The sequence below is a fragment of the Anguilla rostrata genome, chromosome 13 (assembly GCF_018555375.3).
Source record: "Anguilla rostrata isolate EN2019 chromosome 13, ASM1855537v3, whole genome shotgun sequence".
NCBI lineage: Eukaryota > Metazoa > Chordata > Actinopteri > Anguilliformes > Anguillidae > Anguilla > Anguilla rostrata.
In genome coordinates, this window is record NC_057945.1 from 28,357,624 (window position 1) to 28,376,829 (window position 19,206).

The 19,206-nt window shown below is 42.1% G+C and overlaps 1 protein-coding gene across 3 annotated transcripts in view; it reads right to left on the reverse strand.

Annotated features, from left to right (window-relative positions):
* Positions 1–17,056, reverse strand: part of pdzrn3b (PDZ domain containing RING finger 3b) — an 89,331-nt gene extending 72,275 nt beyond the window's left edge. For 2 of the 3 annotated variants that reach the window (XM_064304995.1, XM_064304994.1), the window contains exons 1-3: positions 16,233–17,056; positions 11,441–11,527; positions 8,908–9,015 (exon numbers count right to left, since the gene is read on the reverse strand). In XM_064304995.1, coding sequence (XP_064161065.1) covers positions 8,908–9,015; positions 11,441–11,527; positions 16,233–16,946 — 909 coding nt within the window. In that variant the 5' untranslated portion in view covers positions 16,947–17,056. The remainder of the gene's footprint in view (positions 1–8,907; positions 9,016–11,440; positions 11,528–16,232) is intronic. The other variant, XM_064304996.1, reaches the window with a different exon arrangement.
* Between the last annotated feature and the right edge of the window lie 2,150 nt (positions 17,057–19,206).

Consider the following 19,206-nt stretch of genomic DNA (forward strand, 5'->3'; position numbering starts at 1 on the left):
CAAAGTACGACTTATCAGCTACCCAAGCAATTTAGTTATGAGTCCAATATTACTCTTTTTTGTATTAACTGAACTCTTTAACTATTTGTTATATAATTGGTTTATACAAACAATATACAAACCAATTATAGTATCAGTATTTGCGTGTAAAACCTGACAGGCATTGGTGGCACTCACAAAGAAAAATAAATAACAAAACACTGAGTTCTTCCTGAAAAAATAAGATTATAACCTCCACTCTTTTTCATATTGCATGTGTATATTGGCAAGATTCAGAGATTTTCCATTCTTTATTCCCAAACTGAAAACTGAGATGACCAAAAAAATAAATAAATAAATAAATAAATTCTTAAAAACCAAAAAGCGTATTAAAATTGTATTTAGGATTTAATTCATTGAGTTGCTCCTGAAATAGAAATTCTGGAGATGCTCAGATGCTCTCGTTGGCAGACGGTGCCTTGGGCTAATTAAAGCAATACCACAATTTAATTGGCTTCTATCAAAACAGGCTTTCATGTTAGCAGGCCACAATGCCCTACTGTCCAGCGGGGGTCGGGCAGGGGGCTAAACAGAAGCAGCTGAATTACACGGCTTATTAATTTCCTGGAAGATTCTTCCTTTCTGTCATGCTGTTCCTTAGAGAAGGTAATAGACAGAAAATTAATTGCTTATTTGTTTGGAAGGAGCACAATGGTTATATAATAATAAAAATAATAACAAAAATAAAATAATAATAATAATAATAATATTTTTTAAAATGTATTATTTATTACTACTGCTACAATGTAGTCATCTAAAGTATATGCAACTGGATATTTTACTGAAGCTACTGTGGTCAGTTACTTTGTTCCAAGGTACAGCACCGCTTATAATGCCACCGCTTATTAATGAAGCATGAAACCTTCCTTAAGCTGAGTTCCTTAAGCCACCTCCTTGATTTGGGAGGTGTGGTAGGAGGCACTCATTAAACCTCGAGTTCTAACCTGTCCCCAGGAGGTTAAAGCATCTTTTCTGACATTGACCTTCATGCTCCAGCCCCTCCTCAGCTGGTGGTCTCAGCCTACACAGCCAGACTGCCTGCTGGTTCTTTCTTCCCTGATCTCCGCTGTATCGTGTGACATAATATCAAGAGGAATTTGTTTGCACAACCTTTTCAACTGCAGATTGAAATATACAGCGTGGGGACTTTCACTGGGGCAAGAGTCCGGGAGAGTGTATGTTCATTTCAGATGTTTAACTGACTTATTGAAATGGAAGCCTATGTTTAACATGGTGAGGCTTATGAGGTTAGGGCACGTCTGGCTAAAAGCTTTACCATTAGTGTGTCAGATGTTGCAGTTTTGTTCTTGGGCCAACTATGACGGAAAGTACTTGTACAAAACAGTGAAAGCATGTTTAATTTACAGCGACAATGGCTTTGTTTCAATTATGTACTAAAATTGCAGCCATGAGGTATGGAGATGGGCAATAATACGTAGAAAGTACGCTTGAAGCAATGTCTTGTTCGTTTCTCAGGCTAAATCACACAAGCAAATGTGATGACTAAGTAGCAGCTCCTGCGCTGCCTGTTTGTGTTGAGCACGGTCTGAACTCCTGGCCTCCTGCTTTTACCAAATTTGGTGAATCGGCAGCAAGGGCAGTTTGGCTCCGGGCAGGAAAGGCCTGCAGTCTGCTAGGCAGCTGTAACTGGTCTTGCTATTCGTGCAACTCATTTTAAAAAAGTTCTGAGTTCAACAAGAAGGTATGACATGAAAGATAATGTGTTTCATGGGGGGGAGGGCATAGTGTGGTGGTGGGGGGGGGAGACAGAGGGTGAAAATGGGACAGTGCTGACAATGACCCCAGCTGACGGAACAATGTTTTCTATTTGCACATATTTGCATAATAAAAAAGCAGCTCTGCCATCGCTCCCACTTTGTTGGTGTGTGAAAGGATGTCCATTTAAATGCTCTTGAAGAAAAGCGGTAAAAGACAGGAACAGTAAATTCTAAAGCTGGCCCATGTTGTCAGGATTAGTGAGTGGCAGGGAGTGTCAGACAATGGAGACCTGCCACCCTGAAGCATTGAATCATCACAGCCAGCTCCACAGAGCTTCCGCTATGTGGCTCCAGTGCATTCTGGGAACGCACTGAAGCTCATGCCTGAAAACTTCACCCAGTCCAGAAACCAAGTAAGTGATAACTGAAGTATCTTATATTTTCTTTATTCACTTTCATATTGTATGTTCTATATCCTTCTTGTGTGAATTGCTTGCTTACCATGAATTTTACTGTTTTGTTTTTCAGAATAATTTAAGTACAACGAAAGCATCTCTACATTAAGTGTTATCTGCTAATGCAGAAAAATATAAAATATATAAAAAAGAAAAATGCAGGGTTGAGCACAGAGATGTCTAATGTATTTAAACACGGATATACAGTTACATTTTAAATACATTTGGACAAAGCACATAAACAACTGATAAGATCTATGTCTTTCTCATGACGGTGTCTGCTATGAAGATGTGTATTTAATGTTTGTGATTGAGTAAAAGTATACACAGGCAAATAAATAAACCCATAAACTGCACAGCAAATTCAAAACTGCATAAAAACAGAGTATTGTTGAAAACAGGAGCATCATGTCAATGTACTGCTCCATGCCATCAGTGATGCAAATCCCTGCAGGACCATTAGGAAAACTGACACTGATCAATGAACTGCTTAAAACACTCCTCCAAATTATGTCCCCGTAAAACCATGATTAGCTAACAAATACAAACCATGCAGCACAGTTTCCATTCCTGCCACATGGTTCTCGGCATCGGACATGATTTATTCTGGGGCTCTCTGTCGAGGGCTCACAGCCCCGCCCGCTTAACTCTTTTTTACTACTGAACACCGTATGGGGCGGTGCTTAAACCGCCACCCTTCTGCCTTTCATTTTGTGTAACGCACCCATGAAGTCATGAAACGGTGGACCTGAAGTGTGCGTCTCAGAGATCAATCACTGCGGTGTGAACCAGGACACGGGAGTGTGAAGTTTGCCCAGGCCCCCCTAGCCCTGCCTCTGTCTGCCCCTCAGGCTGGGCAGTGATTAACGGGCATGCACTGGCCAGGATGCATTACTGCATGATGGACCTAGGAGGAAACGACATAAGGAAACAAGCACGGGTCTGCTAATCAGTCTATTAGCGTATAATTGACGGTAGTTAATTAGGGAGGCAGAGGGCAGTCTGCATGGTGGAAGGAGGGTCTGACAGAGGCACCAGCTGGTGTGCAACCCGAGACCATTGTTACCGATCTGTTTATACAAGCACCGTGATTGATTGGCAGGAAAATTAGCTTTAATTACACAAGTCTATTTTTAGCCCTAAACCATTTACAAAAGTAGAAGCCATAAATTAGCAGGACTTATTCTTCATCTTCTTCTTCTTCTTCTGAAAAGAGAAACATTAGCAGTGGCCTAGCTTCCACCTCTCTGTCTTTGAAAACCACAGTGGGGTCGGCTTTGAATGCAGGCCGCTTTAATCATAATGAAAAAATTCTAGATTTTACACAACAGACAACCTCGAGAAACGAGCAGCGTGTAAAAAAATGCAGACAAAGAGGTCCAGCGGCTTCGGTGCGGCACGAGCTCACCTGACGCCGCTCCAAGCCCGAAAGAGGCTCTGCGGCTCAAAGTCCCGTAAAAAACGCCGACAGGGGAGAGAAACAAAGATCTGCTTGTCTCCGCTCCAGGCAGCGGCCTTCTCGTCTCAGACCACAAAGCCACGCATTCTGTCCCAGTGCGTGCGGCGTCCACCAGAAGCCGATTACAGTGCCTTAAAAGTTAGATTTGATTTAATGTCCTGCATTAGGGGAGCCGAGGGGCGCACCACTGAGCGGGGACGGGACAGAGCATAAACGGATCTGGCGAAAAGGGCGGGCGAGAAACGCGGCTGGCCGAGGAAAAGACAGGCGGGACTGTGCGGAGGGCGAAATCCAATAAAGCCATTCACAATGGCCCGCTTCTGGCCCGCAGATGCCGAACAGCATGTGATCCAGCTATGGAATAACTGCCATTTCTGTTCTTCAAAGCCTTGGTCAGAAATAGCATTGGGAACTTGTGATACATCCTGACTCGCGACTAGGACGGTGGTGCAGTGACACTTATTAATAGCAGGTGAGGAGAACATCAAGACCAAGTGGGGGGGATGTGACACCTCACCAGGCCTGAAAAGGCAAGAATAGGGCCCGTGTGAAGAAGATAACTTGTCCACAGTGCTTTCTGGACTCTAACACCCTTTTCTTTAATACCAAAGAGCTGATTCATGTAGGATTCTGTTTCAGTCAGGCTGCAGAAAGCGTCCCAAAATGAGTTAAGGACAAACACCCCAGATAACTGATCCGAAGGCTGTGGGTGGTGACATTTAGTGCAACATTTCTCTAGTTCCGGACACGGTTGGGTGTGTTGTAGCAACGACTCTCATGCCCTAAAACAGTCAAAGTGCTATTGCGTGTGTAGAAAACAAAGAAAACAAATGCAGCTGTCCATGGAAGGATTAAAAAGAAAGCCTTAGTGCTTCTTTTAGAACAGAGAAGTTTTGATGTACAGCAAGACTTCCTAATAAGTAGCGAGCAATTTTGAGTGTCATTTTTTAATGGTTTTGAGATACTTGAATAAAAAGAGAGTAGCTGTGCACCTAGCTGTAGAGAAAGTGGCCTTTGCAATTAATATGCACAGCAAAGCTTCCCCTCTCTTGTTTTTTCTTCAAGCTGTCCAAACACCCTCCCCCCCCCCCACCCCCCCCTCCCCTGCAAAGGAATGCTAATATTGTCACTTCAAAAGGAATTAATGCTCATCAACATGCATGTACAGGGCCCCCTGCACACAGCTCACTTCACAATTCTATCAGCATTTATCCACCAGTGCACTGCCGCCATTTAGCTGCAGGTCTGGCAGGCTGGAGCGGCGCTGAAATAACACGGGGAGGTACGGGGCGTTAAGTGCCGCTCTGTAGGTAACTTCACAGCTCTGCGGGCGGGAGAGATAAGGCGGAACTCTCTGGGCTCAAGGGATAACAGCCACTGCACCATGCCGCTGGCAACAGGACTCCACACACCCGCCCGCAAAAACGTTTTACTTTCTACCTTTTTTTTTTTAAATGTCAAAAGTCTTTTTTTTTCCAGCAAATATTTGTTGCCATGCCATTAGAGTTGCCACGTTTCATTTTACAGATGTGTTTCATTCTTCAAACTGCAACCTTGTGAAAACTGTGATGAGAATCGGAGGTACCGGATGCCAAAATATATTAAAATGTCAGATAAGTGCACTGATATTTATTGATATTCATAGTTCACCTTCCTACCAGTGGTGAAGTGTTAGAAACTAAGCTTCAAAATCAGTCATTCATAGGCAAACATTCTGAGCAATAGACTAAATCACAGTTGTCATTTTTTAAATCAGACGTTTAAGCATTTGAGACAAACTAATGGAAGCTGAAAGGAATCAGTAGGCAAAAAAATCGTGATTTCAATTGCATTTTCCCTCAGAATCCTCAGTGCCAGAATCCATGGTGGGAAAACTGTTTTATTTTTTATTTCATTTTCTGAAAGGCTGCAAGTTCAGATATGGAGTTACAATGTTGCCTTCATCCCTTGTTTTCAATATGGTATCTGATCCAATAAATCTATCGTTGGCTTGGTTTCACATGGTTCACAGAATTTAGTGTGGGCAGTAACCTGATAGCACAACATGGTGGGACAAGATTATGTAGACCAGGATGAAAGAAATCTGACATGTGAACATAAATATAAGCATTTTATGTAGGTTACACAGATGTGTGGTACTGTAGTAGAAGCATGAGAAATGCCTTATCATTGTTGATATAGGGGATCAATAGTCCTGGTATCTCATAGAGAAAAAAACTGTTTTTTGTTGCTTCCTAGTGTATATTTAATTATTTAAGCGACATAATGATAAGAGAACTGTAATTTATCACAGTACTCCAAAACAAGTCATTTATTTTTGTGAATTTATTGAGCTAGATATTGGTTTGGCTCATGCTGTTACAAGAAAAAAATCAAACAAATTAATCACTGGGCTGGACAGTCAAAAAACAGTCATTCATGATCTACGTCAGCACAGCTTTCTGCCTGCACAGTTAACACGAAAACAGTAAGCAAAATAAACCCTTCTTTCAAGATAAGGACATGACGTCCAGAACTCTGCAAAGGCAAACCATTACATTTTATTGAATTTCACCAGAAAAAACAACTTCTCCAAAGTGCTAAGATTTTCAGCTTGGAAAAGTGGGGAAAGCAAACACAGCTCCAGGTTTTATGAGGAAACTTCTGTGTGGAACAAGGAGCTATTCATTCATTGATTTAGCACAGCCTGCAATCTCGCAGTAACAGGACATCTGCCTTTGCATTTAACACTCATTTACTGGAAAAGCAGTGCATTCGGGCCTAGCATTTTACATGCACACACACTGATTGGAACAAGCACATTCAAGGAAGAGAAGGAAAGGAATTCCTTTGGAAACTGACTCCTTTTCCCTCCCACAGAAGTACAATGGAAAACACTACTTAACCACTGCAGCGTTTCTTTCCTTTTTGTCCTCTTTATGAATCTGTGCAAAAAGTAGAGACTCCCACAGTCACAAACTCAGTGACGTGTTCTGCTCTCTATTTTTCTCATAAACAAAACAACAATTATTAAAGGCCAGGTTGAAATGGGAGAAAAAGCGTGGGCAAAACTATAATTATGACTTTTTTAACTGAAAGCAATAAGAAGGCAGTTATATGTGTAATACATAAGCACATTTTGAAAGAAAGTCATTCATATGTTCAGCTAATGGAAACAGGGATGATGTTACAGTACAATAAGGGCTACATTTTTTACTTGCTGACTCACTGTACTGAATGATTGTGTGTTTTGGCACTGCCCTTGAACACAAAGAAAAACAATGCACCTTCATAAAAACAGAAAGCAAATGATACTAAATCTGTCTATATAGAATATAGAAATACAGAGTCTTTTAAATAAAAAAGTGCTATAAAAAATGTATGTTGAACATGCATATCCAATGAATTGTGTGATAGGCACAATGGTGAAATGGCTGAGCTCCCGATTAACCATGCTTGCTTGATTTCAAAGCCCAAATGCAGAAGGCATGGACCCAATACCCCTGGCTTGATTACTAAATCTGTTTTCAGGCCACAGGAAGAAGAACATTTTTGAATTAATTTGATCAGAAATCCTTTTCCATAGTTTTTTGCACCATTCATCTGTCTACTCTTGGCCGCAAGAATAATTCTGTCCAATAACAGGTTGTCCAATAAAAGTAGATAAGACAGCAAAACAGCTAAAATGTTAAGTTTCCCCGTACACAATAAAAAGTGCTGACAGGACAAGCAACATTTTGGTTAAAAATTCAAAAATTGTCTCTTGTCCTGAAACGAGGCGTGCAGGAGTGCTTGAAGCTATTGATTCAGCCACGCGGTCCCCAGAAGCATCCGGAATCGCCCACGGCCTCTTATTCTATTTTGTGTCCTTATTATAATTTCTAATTAACAATTATTTAAGCAGAGTAATTAGACACTGTGACTTGCACCCCCGGGACTGGTGGCAGGGAGACGAAATGAATGCACATTTCACTAATCATCACCTGAGGTGTGATGAACAGCTGACGGAGGGGCCCTAGACGGCTTCTCACGCAACAGAACACAACTGCTGGCGCTGAATCATCAACAATCCCTTTCTGTGTACAATTATATGTCCTACCAGCCCACGCAGAGCTGTGTGAAATTCTGACCAGAAACTGAACTTGCGTCACCTGAATCATCATAGAAATGCCTCCTAGTAGCTACTCCCAGACATAGTTTCACCGAACGCATCCGAACAGTTCGTTTAAGAAGCCATTGAGGACGTTTCCTTGCTGTTGTCACACACATTTTGGGGCAGGGCTGATTTACCTTCAGTCTAATATCTGAGTCAAATGCAATATGAAAATAAAATAGGCCCCAAACACGAACGGCAAACCGCCCCAAAGTAAAACAGTGAAAAGTTTAAAAAGATGACATAGCTGTTCTAAAGGAGCAGCCTATTAAAGAACATTGTGCTGACAGATATCTTCATATGAGATACTGTACTCACATCTGGCCCACTAGCATGTTTCTACCTAGTCTCCCAGTCTCTGTAACTCACATAGAAATGCCTGCATTCTGCTTCGAGGCAGATTCTATCCCACAGGTCTAACAAGAAGACCAAATTCTGAGACCCCAACTCTCTTAGTTGTCAGGCATTGTGGGAAAAGCTGTTGGCTTTGGTGGTTTTTTCTGCCTTTTGTTAGGATGTTATGATATAAAACTGAGTGAATACAACAGGGATTTCATCTGCTACACGCAGCTGCTGTTTGAATTAAGGTCGTCCCATTACAGTGTCCTGGTGTGTTGCAATCCAGCAGAATTAAATCTTACTAATGTTTTACATATGGTAAATCATGTTTAATTTGAGATGCCTGAATTGTCCTCAGTTCAACCTTTGTTTTGCCCTTTCTTGTGCATCCAAAAAGGCAAATTTAGTGGAAGTGACATTTCGAGAAGCCCCTGAGATCAGCCTCCAGCAGAAACGCTGGATTTGCACAGATTTTTTAATACAGCAGGAGAAAGGTTGTGTCACAACAGTTCTGTCGTGAGAGACTCAGGAGGCGGACAGCATGTGCAAGCCATTCTCCTACACAGTTAAACAATGAAGACAATCAGCCCCGTATCACTGCTATATTTAGAGGTTCCAATGCCCCAGGCTTAGACTGTCTGTCTGTGCATTCTGGTCTTTTTTCACAGGGAAAACACAAGGAATAGAGTCATTGGACAGAATGGCCTGTCATGTCACTTCCTGATTCCGATATTCTACGAGCGGTACGAATGCTCCTTGGCATACCTCCATTATCCTGTCGTGGATCTGAAGTCCGCCCTCCTTGTCCGCTGGTCCGTTCTCCACTATTTTGGACACAAAGATCCCCTCATTGGATGAGCCATCCTCATTTTCCTTGAAAAGAACAGCCTGTGTTTTAGCAAGGCCATAGTTTCATGCGAAGGCCAAATGATTTGAAATAAATTTGACTTTCAGGCTGTTTTAACCTCCTAAGACCCGGCAATTCACTTTTGTCCTCTGTAGGGAACACAAGTCTTTGGTCTTTATCTTAAGAATCATAAATTATACTGGGCTGAAATCTACACTACAAGGAACATTCAATAAAAAATAAAATAAATAATTGTTTCAAAAATGTTTTTACTGTAACATGTTTTTGTCATCCAAGACACTAGTATTATGTCAAAAGAAATTTAATACTTAAACATGTTTTCCCTTCTTGGTCTCAGGAGGTTAAGACACCACTGTATGAGAAATTGCCCATATATTTTTTATTTTAAAAGAAAAAATACAATTTAGAACTTGACGAAGATTTAGAAAGATATATTTTTAAATCATTGCATTAATAGAAAAAAAAAACAGTCTAGGATTGCCCCTTTTAATGAAAACCGCAAAGAAAAGAATAATGTTGAGGAAATTTTATGAACAGGATTGGTAAAAACCACAGAGAAAAAGTACTGAGTACGGTTTACAGTAAAAACCATACAGCCATGTGAGAACAGAACTGAGGGACTATCACAGTGCTCTCCTGAACAAACAGGGTCACAAACTCCCCAGGCTCCCTAAAACCCGCACTGCTGCAGTCATCAACGCCAACTGCTTATCCATTTAACCAAGGGGCTCCACGTCCAAAAAACACTGGCAAGTGCAGGCAGGCATTACGCAGTTTAATATTGTTTTACACTCACACACACACACCGCCGAGATGTCGTGGCCCCGCAAATATTTCTGGGGCCCGGGAGGCGATACCCCCTCGCGGTGAGGCCAGTGCTGGGTGAACATGAGAAGGGCAGTTGTTCTGTATCTGTCATTGGGTCCGCGACCCAGCGGTGTCTGCGCAGAGTCTAAAACAGAGCCATAACAAGCGCCTAGCCCACACCTCCTCCCCGCCTCTCTCTCGCCACATCAAACCGTCACCGCTTTCCCGTTCCAGCTGTCTCCAACAATGCCGAGTTTAATGAAGTGCGCCGTTCCTGCGCACCTGACTGGAAGCCACAGAAGTCAAGCTGTGAACGTTCTAATTAATTCTTTTTGCGTCTGCTTCCTATTTTTTCCCCCCTCCCTCGCCGCAGCAGAATGTTTACAGCGGGACGTTTTCGCGAAGCGCCCGCGTTGTGTTGGGAGTGTCACGTCGCGGTCGCTGGAGCAGCCTGACACAGCTGTCACGTGTGTCCCCCCCCACCACCCCTACCCCACCGCCCCCCACGCTCCGTGTCGTCGGCACGGACGTGCTCCGGCGCTTTCCCAGCTCAGCGAGCGCGGACGGCCAGCTCATTCGTTACAGCTGGCGCTCGCCACGGCCTCCCATCACATATGGACGAAGCCGCCAGGTGTCGGATGCTCCGGGGCCTTTCCTTTCTGAGGAAATCAATGTTCCCACAAACTGCTTTCTCAAAGTCTTTTAAAATAAAAAAAAAGTTGTGCGGACCCTAGAGCACCTGTGACAAAGTTCACAGCATTCTCCGGGTCTTCGGAGGTCGAGGCTGATAAACGACTCTGTCGGGGGGAGCTGGAAGAACTGCAAATCAACGTGGTCATGAGGTAAAAAAAAGCCTCAGATATTCGGGGCCTTTTATAGTTTCCTGCAGTAAAAGTTTCACTGTAATAATCCATGTCACTGTGGCCAAGTGCGTCACTGTAGCTCTTTTACTAAACCGCAAAAAATAAAATAAACAGCACCGCATTGCCCATGTTCCAGGTGGAACATACACCATGTGCAACACTTCACTGGGTCTGGCTGCTGAAAGTGGCGCCACGTACAGGAGACACATTTCACTGGCTACACAGCAAGTCTGCGGCAGTTATTTTCACTCTGAAAATGTCTAGGGCATCAATGATGGCAACAGCAGCTTCACCATTGCATTTCAAGACCTGGCAAAGTTGGACAGGCCCATATGTTATTGCCATAGGCCTCATGCCACGCTCCACATCATTATATAGCAAGGCTATGGGGTACAGGACTGGGATAACCCCTGGACAACTTACCACAAAGGGGCCTCTTACACCCCACAATCTCAATTGTGCCTTCCAAATTGTGTGTTCCACAACAGAGGGAACAACTGCGGCCAGAGTCATAATCTTTAATTTAACACCCATATAAGGTAATTATAGTTTTTATTCGAAAAACCAAATCCGCTAAACCAAACCAGTGTACCGACCCAATAAAAATGCTTGATTTGTGTGGTCTGTCTCTGTCCTTGTAATCTTAGGAGACACCCTCAGTGTGTATGCAGCGAAATGGGTGAGGATGAAATGCTTCACGACAGTCGGGCTGCGTCAGTCTAGCCAGCAATCCACCAGACGGCTTTATTTTCAAACCTACCCCGCACGGTCTGCCACCAACGATGTTAAATCCCAGAGATCCGGATTCTCGGTGGAGCACCACTTTGATGTTCTTAGTCTCCCCGCCCTGTGGACAGAGACAGAACAGGTGGTTTATGGCTTGCCTGTGACCTGCCGTTCCCATGCGGCCAGCCGTACTGCCGGCGCATGCCTCCGCCAGACCGGGTCACCTGCAATGGGCACGGGGGTGCAGCGGGGCGGCCGGACCGGCAGCCTTGACATTAAGCACAATGCTGAGGATTCCGCTAAGCGCGCCCCCGGCCCCTCCCCCACAGCACCGCCAGCCACCCGAAGTCTTCAAAGCAAGGGCGGGTACATGATCAGTGCCTTATCCTGCAGGGCTTTAAAAAAAAAAAAAAACGCACACTGTATGTATAGCTTTGTTCAACACAGGGATGAAAATGTAGAAAAACAAGACCCATTGAGAACAACTACAACAAACTGTGTGTGTGTGTGTGTGTGTGTGTGTGCACGCGGAAGCGAGTGGTGGGAGAATAACTGCAGCTGTCATTTCTGTAAGTCATGGCATACAGTAACTAAATATAAAGCAGGTATTAATGGAATGTCCGGCCTTCTGTCGCCCATTTTGTCTCAGGTCATATAGCCATTCGTGACTGTGCAACCATGGACCTTTCATCAAGTCAAGAGAAAACATGTCAGGAGTGGTGCCATGGAATACTGAAGGCTCTGACTACCAGCAGGTCTGGTGCAATGGCCAAGGAGTTGGAACAGAGAACTGAGAGAAACTGCAGCACAAGAGCTTTCTTACGGACACTAGGGCAGTACATGTCTGAGATTCATGTTTGAATGCTAGGGCACTACATGAATGAGATTCATGTTTGAATGCTAGGGCACTACATGTATGAGATTCATGTTTGAATGCTAGAGCACTAGATGCATGAGATTCATGTTTGAATGCTAGGGCACTACATGTATGAGATTCATGTTTGAATGCTAGGGCACTACATGTATGAGATTCATGTTTGAATGCTAGGGCACTACATGTATGAGATTCATGTTTGAATGCTAGGGCACTACATGTATGAGATTCATGTTTGAATGCTAGGGCACTACATGTATGAGATTCATGTTTGAATGCTAGAGCACTAGATGCATGAGATTCATGTTTGAATACTAGGGCATGTATGAGATTTATGATTGGTGCATGAAATGGTCCCTCTGAAGCAACAGGAAAAATGTGTATAATACATATATACTGCATATATACAATCTACAGTGTGTGCTAAACACTTCGTAATATTTCGCTCTCACTTTTAGACCTGGATGGAAATTAATCAGATTCCGCTCATTAAAAAGAACTTACAAGTTGCGATCTGAAATAAACAACGAAGAACCTTATGATGACAGAAGGAGTCTGAAACAATAAAGCGCGTTAGCTATCCCACAAAGCTTGTGTTGCCAGAGTCAAACAAAGAAACCGGTTCGAGCGGCACCTCAGATCATCTGTGTATTCACAGCATGCTAAACAAATAAAAGCTGTGTTTTCATGGACATGCCTCAGGACCATGTTTGCCATTCTAATGCGTGCAAATATGCCTCACTTCACAATGCTTACTGCTTAAGTGATGCTGGACCTAATATAGCTTTATGGTTGTACTCGGTATCACCCACACCTAACAGCATTCCATTTGTTTGCAAAAAAAAAAGTTTGTTTGTTGACAGAGGAAGTGACTTTGTAATTATTATTTAAGAGAAATCAACACAAAAAGATCACAACGGAATCTGTTAAGCATTTGCAAAGCACGTGAGGTAAATGTATCCTTCTCTGAGCACACTTTTTTTCAGACTGTGAACCAGACCATAACAGCTAGCTCAAAATATTAGCCTAACTGTTAAAGGCAATTGCAGGCTATAATATTTTACACAGCATAGCCTAAACGTACTAACTTGTCCTTGATTCTGCCTGGGCTCAGTGCAAAGCTACGGCTAATATTTGGGATTGACTAACATATCCTTGTTCAGGGTAAATTTACTGAAGAACCGCCCGGGGAGAAACTGGATCTAAGCACACCATCTCACGTACAACAGACGTCCGTCAACACATCGCTAGGCCAGTTCTGCAGCCTGCGCTGCGCTGATACCTATCAGCTGACTGACGGACCTCGCTGTGAGATAGGTGGAGAAGGGCCGCATTCCCGCGCAGGTCAGCCGCTCTTTCATCGCACACCACATGGCACCCCCGTTAATACAGAGAGACTTCTCTTCCAACATGACAGGAGAGATAAATGAGGATTCAAGGCAGCCAGGTTTTTTTCGGTTGTTAATGCGAGGTGTTTGGGGGGGCAGGGGGGTGGAGGTTGGGTTAAACACGACGCCGAATCTGGAAAAGGTCAAGAACGCCCGAGCGTTATTTCACGCGTGACTCGGCTACCGCGAGCAGGAACGCCAGCGGCGGCTTTGGGAGTCGAGTGGTGGCAGCCTGCAGGTCAGCCGCCTCGGTCAGTTAATTCCACTTGTGTCTTTCTGTTTCGTTCTGCCACATGTGCACTAAAGTCGCGGCAACCCAATCATGTTCATTCTGCATGACCTAATCCGAGGAAAAAAAAAAAGTCCTTCAAATGAACTCTGTCATCTCCATAACGATTTTTCGTTTTTCTTTTTGCCTCAGCTCTTTCGCCTACTCTTTACTCTTGTAATGGATAATTTATAATAATGAGGAATCACTCCCTCTGAAAGCGAGATTATAAAAATTACATGCTGCATTCCTTCTCTCACCACTATCGTTTTCCTGAATATACTGCACTGCCAAAGTATCACAACAAAATCGTTCACCTAATTGACAATTTGCTGCAGGTAAGGAGAACAGAAATGATAAGCTTCTTTATGGAAGAGATGCTTTCTCAAAGAGTTCACTCAACAGTGTAATGCAGAACAGCTGGTGACATACGCCACTTCTCAAACATATTTTAAAGACTGAATTGGGCTGAACATGGGATAGAATCTACAGTAGCCTATGTTAACAAAAAGATAATTATCAAATATCATGATTGATGAGCACTGAAGCATTATGGGTATATTTATATTAATGTTACAAATATAAAGCATACAAAATCCAGGAAATGTACAAAGACCGAGAGCATGAAACTGAAGATTAGTTAAGATTCTAGCTAGTTCAAATAATTCAAGTGACATGCAAACACACATTAATATGAATAGCCTATATTTATATATGATCCACTACCAATAGGCCTACATGGATCTAATGACATAAAGAGATAAATAAATGATGGTGAAAACAAGCCCCACCACTCACAAGACAAGCACATGACAGAGAAAGACTCATTTTGTGGTCTTGAGACAACATAAGGCCTCCGTGAGAATGCAGTAGAGGCTGTTGTGTATCTACATAATTGGCCACTGCCAGAAGCCAATTAGAAATTCTCAAGGCTTCTGTTCCATCCAATGAAGACATTCAAAAGAAACATTTCAAAGCATTTTGATTTTAAAAGAGAAACATTAAGAGTGGAAAAAACATCAGTGACAACAAAGAATAGTTAGACCCTTAGACGGTAGTTGGTGCCATGACTACAAGGCACTTTTGTGTGTTTTACTTACGTTTAACATGAATGCAAGCTGTCAAATTGTGCTTGGCTTGGGTAAGGATGAATCACGCTTGGATTTAAAATTTGACTGCTTAATGCAGAGCATTAAGATGCGAATGGCTGTTAAAAGTTACACAGACGTGAAATTACTTTAAACGGCTTTACCTACTTTAAGGCCCTTGTATGGAACCATTATAGCTTTCAACCCTAGCATTAGGCTATTTTATTCCATTAGTCCACTTTAATAGTACATTACATTACATTAGTAATAGTAATTAGTAAAGCATATAGCTACTTTACATTCTTACTTATTCATACTTTCTTTGATTTTCATAATTGCTTGAAAAAAGAAATATACATAACTTTTTTTTTTTTTCAAATAATCCATGAAAATCAAAGAAAGTGCCAAGGACGAACTTGTGTTATTGCAGGGCTTTGCAGCCTAATTTTCCACAATTTTAACAAATTGCTACTTAATACATTCTTAGGTTAAAAATGGCCATATCAAACAATACTTATTTAATTACTCTTCAAATAAAGAATATATAAAATGTTAAGGCAAAAAAGAATCTTATTATTATTATTATTATTATTATTACTTTTTTTCAGACAATTTGTTTGTTTGTTCGTTTGTCTGTTTGTTCGTTCACTTGTTTTACAATTAATCTACCACTGAGGACAATGACACAAACATATCTGGGTAAAAAGTTTGTAAAAGTTTTGTTGGTGGGGTCGGCAGGGTCTAGGGAGGGTAAATCGTGGCCTGGGTCTCGTGTGTACAGAACAGCAGTAAATATTTGCCCCTCCCCCTGGACTGCCAGCTGGCTCAGAGTGCAGCTGACAGACATGTCTCCGGGCAAGATGAGGAGGGGGAAAAAATGACCAACCTTCAGCCCTTCCAAGGTACTTATGAATTGGAAATCACAGTAAATAACTTTAAATAATACACCACGTTTAACCACAGGAGACTCCAAGTCTGGTTGGTGAAACGGTCCGTCCTTGCTTGGCTCCCAAAGTAAGCATCTTTACAGACAACGTACCACTCAGGTTTTCCACTGACTTAACACATTGTTAAAACATAAAACAATTATCAAATAAAATAACGTCTCTAATACTAGACATGCAAAAATTCTTCACGGAATAAGGCAGCATGGGGGGAACTTGATACAGCCTGTCCAGTGTCCAACAATATTGCCTGAGACGAATTACCTTGCACGGAGGCGCGAGGGTCTTCGTGAGCGAATCGATCCTCGCGCTGTATTCGGTGAATTTCTTCTGATACTTCAGTGCTGTCATTTGAAGCTCGTTGTGAACCGCAGAGAGTTGAGCCAGAAGTGATTTCTCTCGTTTGCTAGACTTCAGAGACTGCTTCTTGAACTCCTTATCCAAGCCGAGCACTTTTGCTTGCAGCGCGCTGTTGTGAGTTTTCAGAGCTTTCAAACAGCAGTGGCTGCCTAATTTATGCTCTTTGTGGATGAGCATCAATCCACATCCACTTTCACAAATCCCGACCGGTCTGTAATCACAGGTCTCGCGCATGTGGGCATCCATGTCCTTCAGATTCAGTACTTCATTGCATCCCTTATTCCTACATTTCGCTGGCGAGTAATCGCACATCTCGGCGTGTTCCGCAAGATGTTGTAGCTTCACTACTTTTTCACAGCCCCTTGCATAGTTGTCACACTTTATGTCCAGTTTCAGAATAAGGTTTTTCAGAGGGAGAACGTGGTTCAGCTCTTTCGTTGAGATTCTTTGGCACTTGACGGGGCAGCTGCTCTGCTGGACAACCCAAGGCAGCACACAGCCAGCACAAAATACGTGACCACACGGAGTTGTAAGCGGATCTTCCAAAACTTTATTACACAAGTTGCATTTAAAATCTGGGTCCACGGCCCCCTTAAAACGATCCAGCTCAAATCCCATGTTTTAAATAAATCCAAAAATCGCACAGGGATTCCCACAAATAAGAGCAGGCGCACTGAATTAGTTTAGCTTGTCATTGGAAGTACGCGAACTGACTGACTACAATCTCTCCTTACTGGCTGAACTAATTGCCCGAGACTTCCTCGGAAAAAAATGTAGAGGAATTTACTACCGTAATTACGGTATGAGCGGAGCCTTCAACAGACATTTTGGGGATCGCAGTCCTTCTGTAGGGGCCCGCGCTCGCGTGGGACTATAACTCCTCACGGTGTAATGTGAAAAGTTGGTATGATATTATAGATACATAGCACTAGTTTTGCTTACAATTAATTGTGTTAAAAGTTTAAATCCTGAAGCATAAACATTATGTTGATAATGATAAAGATGACGATGATCATTATGGTCATGATGATGTTTATTATTATTATTATTATTATTATTATTATTATTATATATAGAGTGCTGCTTGTGCATTCAATAGATCTCATATTCATTTTTTTTTTTTTGGCACACTGGATCACTGCAATATATGATATTGTAATGTATGATGCTGCGTTTTATTCTATAATGGTCTCAGACATGCCATTGACTCACAGTTTTAAAATGCTGTCCAGATACCCTGACAGAAACCTGAATTGGTTAGCTGTGTGGCAGGTTTCACTCTGTGAGAGTCCAGTGCTTGGCAGTGTAACACAGTGGGTAAGGAACTGGTTGTAACCAAATGTCACAGGTTCGATTCCTGGTTAGGACACTGCCATTGTACCCTTGAGCAAGGTACTTAACCTGCATTGCTTCAGTATGTATCCAGCTGTATAAATGGATACAATGTAAATTCTATGTAAAAAGTTGTGTAATTCGCTCTGGATAAGAGCGTCTGCTAAATGCTTGTAATGTGATGTGCTGGCCTGTGAATATGTCAGGGTGTGATTGATACATTATGGGTGGCATAGTGAGGCATTGTTCAAATCATGCAGAGGACCTACTGCTGGTAATTCTGCTTTTCCTAGCTCTTCATTCGGTTGGGGGAGGGGTCAGTGGAAAATTATAACAAGTAGTATTTTCATTTCATCTAGCAGAAAGGGAAGGAAAAAGAATGTGTGGAAAAGTGTTTGACTGCCACGTGCATTGCATGCTGACAGGTCACATCATCACTCTGCTCCGAGACAAAGGGTATTCCTCATGACTAGGTCAGCTGTTCGCACGCAAGGGCCAGCTATCATTGCAGTGTCCAGCTTGAGAAAATGTCTATTAATATAATTATTTGGTTCTTATTGTTATTTAATTTTCCGTTAAGCATTTCAGTGAAGAAATGGTGCCAATGTCCCTTATTAGTAAATTATTTTCCACCGAAGGCCCCATTTCTATGACTGTGCTCCACAGCATTGATTAGTGCAAAGCAACCATACAAAACTAGGTCTTTTCTGTGAGTTCTGAGAACTTTTACCATTCGACAAGTCAAGAGAGAGAGACTACCACTATTGCATGTGCATACATATACCATATTTCCGTATGCGCAATACTGCAGTATAAGTGTATTACAACAGTGGATTTAGGGATGAATGCTTAGTTGTTTGTTTCATGGCACACCTTTGATGTTAAGATTCTTTTCAATAATTAAGCGTCAGAAGATCAGAGTGTTCTTTCTGTTTATACTAATTCTGTTTAAACTCCACCACAGGATTTAATAAAGCAATGTGTAAGAATCTGCTTCATCCAAAAGCGTTCATTCTGTGCCAGTTTCCCTAGTTTTTCCAGGGCCCTCATGCAAAGCTTGTGTTGGTATCACTGTAGATATAATGCCGTATTTTATATGAAAGGTCAGAATGATTATTTTGTAAATACAACGTCAATAATTTCTTATATAACATTTCACACAAACACACACACACACACACACGTGGACACATGCACATGTTAAACCTCTGTTATGAAGACATCATCTGATATAATCCCTGACCTTGAGGATTAGAGGTGGCATTTGCTTCAAATCAAAAGTTATTTATTTATTTATTTATTTATTATAAAAATGCAAATACATTGAATAAAGTAATTTTCCATCTGGAATACTGTTGGCAGTAATATGATAAACTGATCAGTTGTGATGACTGTAATATGCTTGAGTGGTTCATTACAGAGGTGATTTGACACAGTTAATGGCATGACTTCATTATCAAACCTTGTGAAAACACAAAAGGAAAACCTTCTAATGAACCATTCTACCCTTATGAAGATAACAGAACCTCTGCATTTTGGTGGCTTT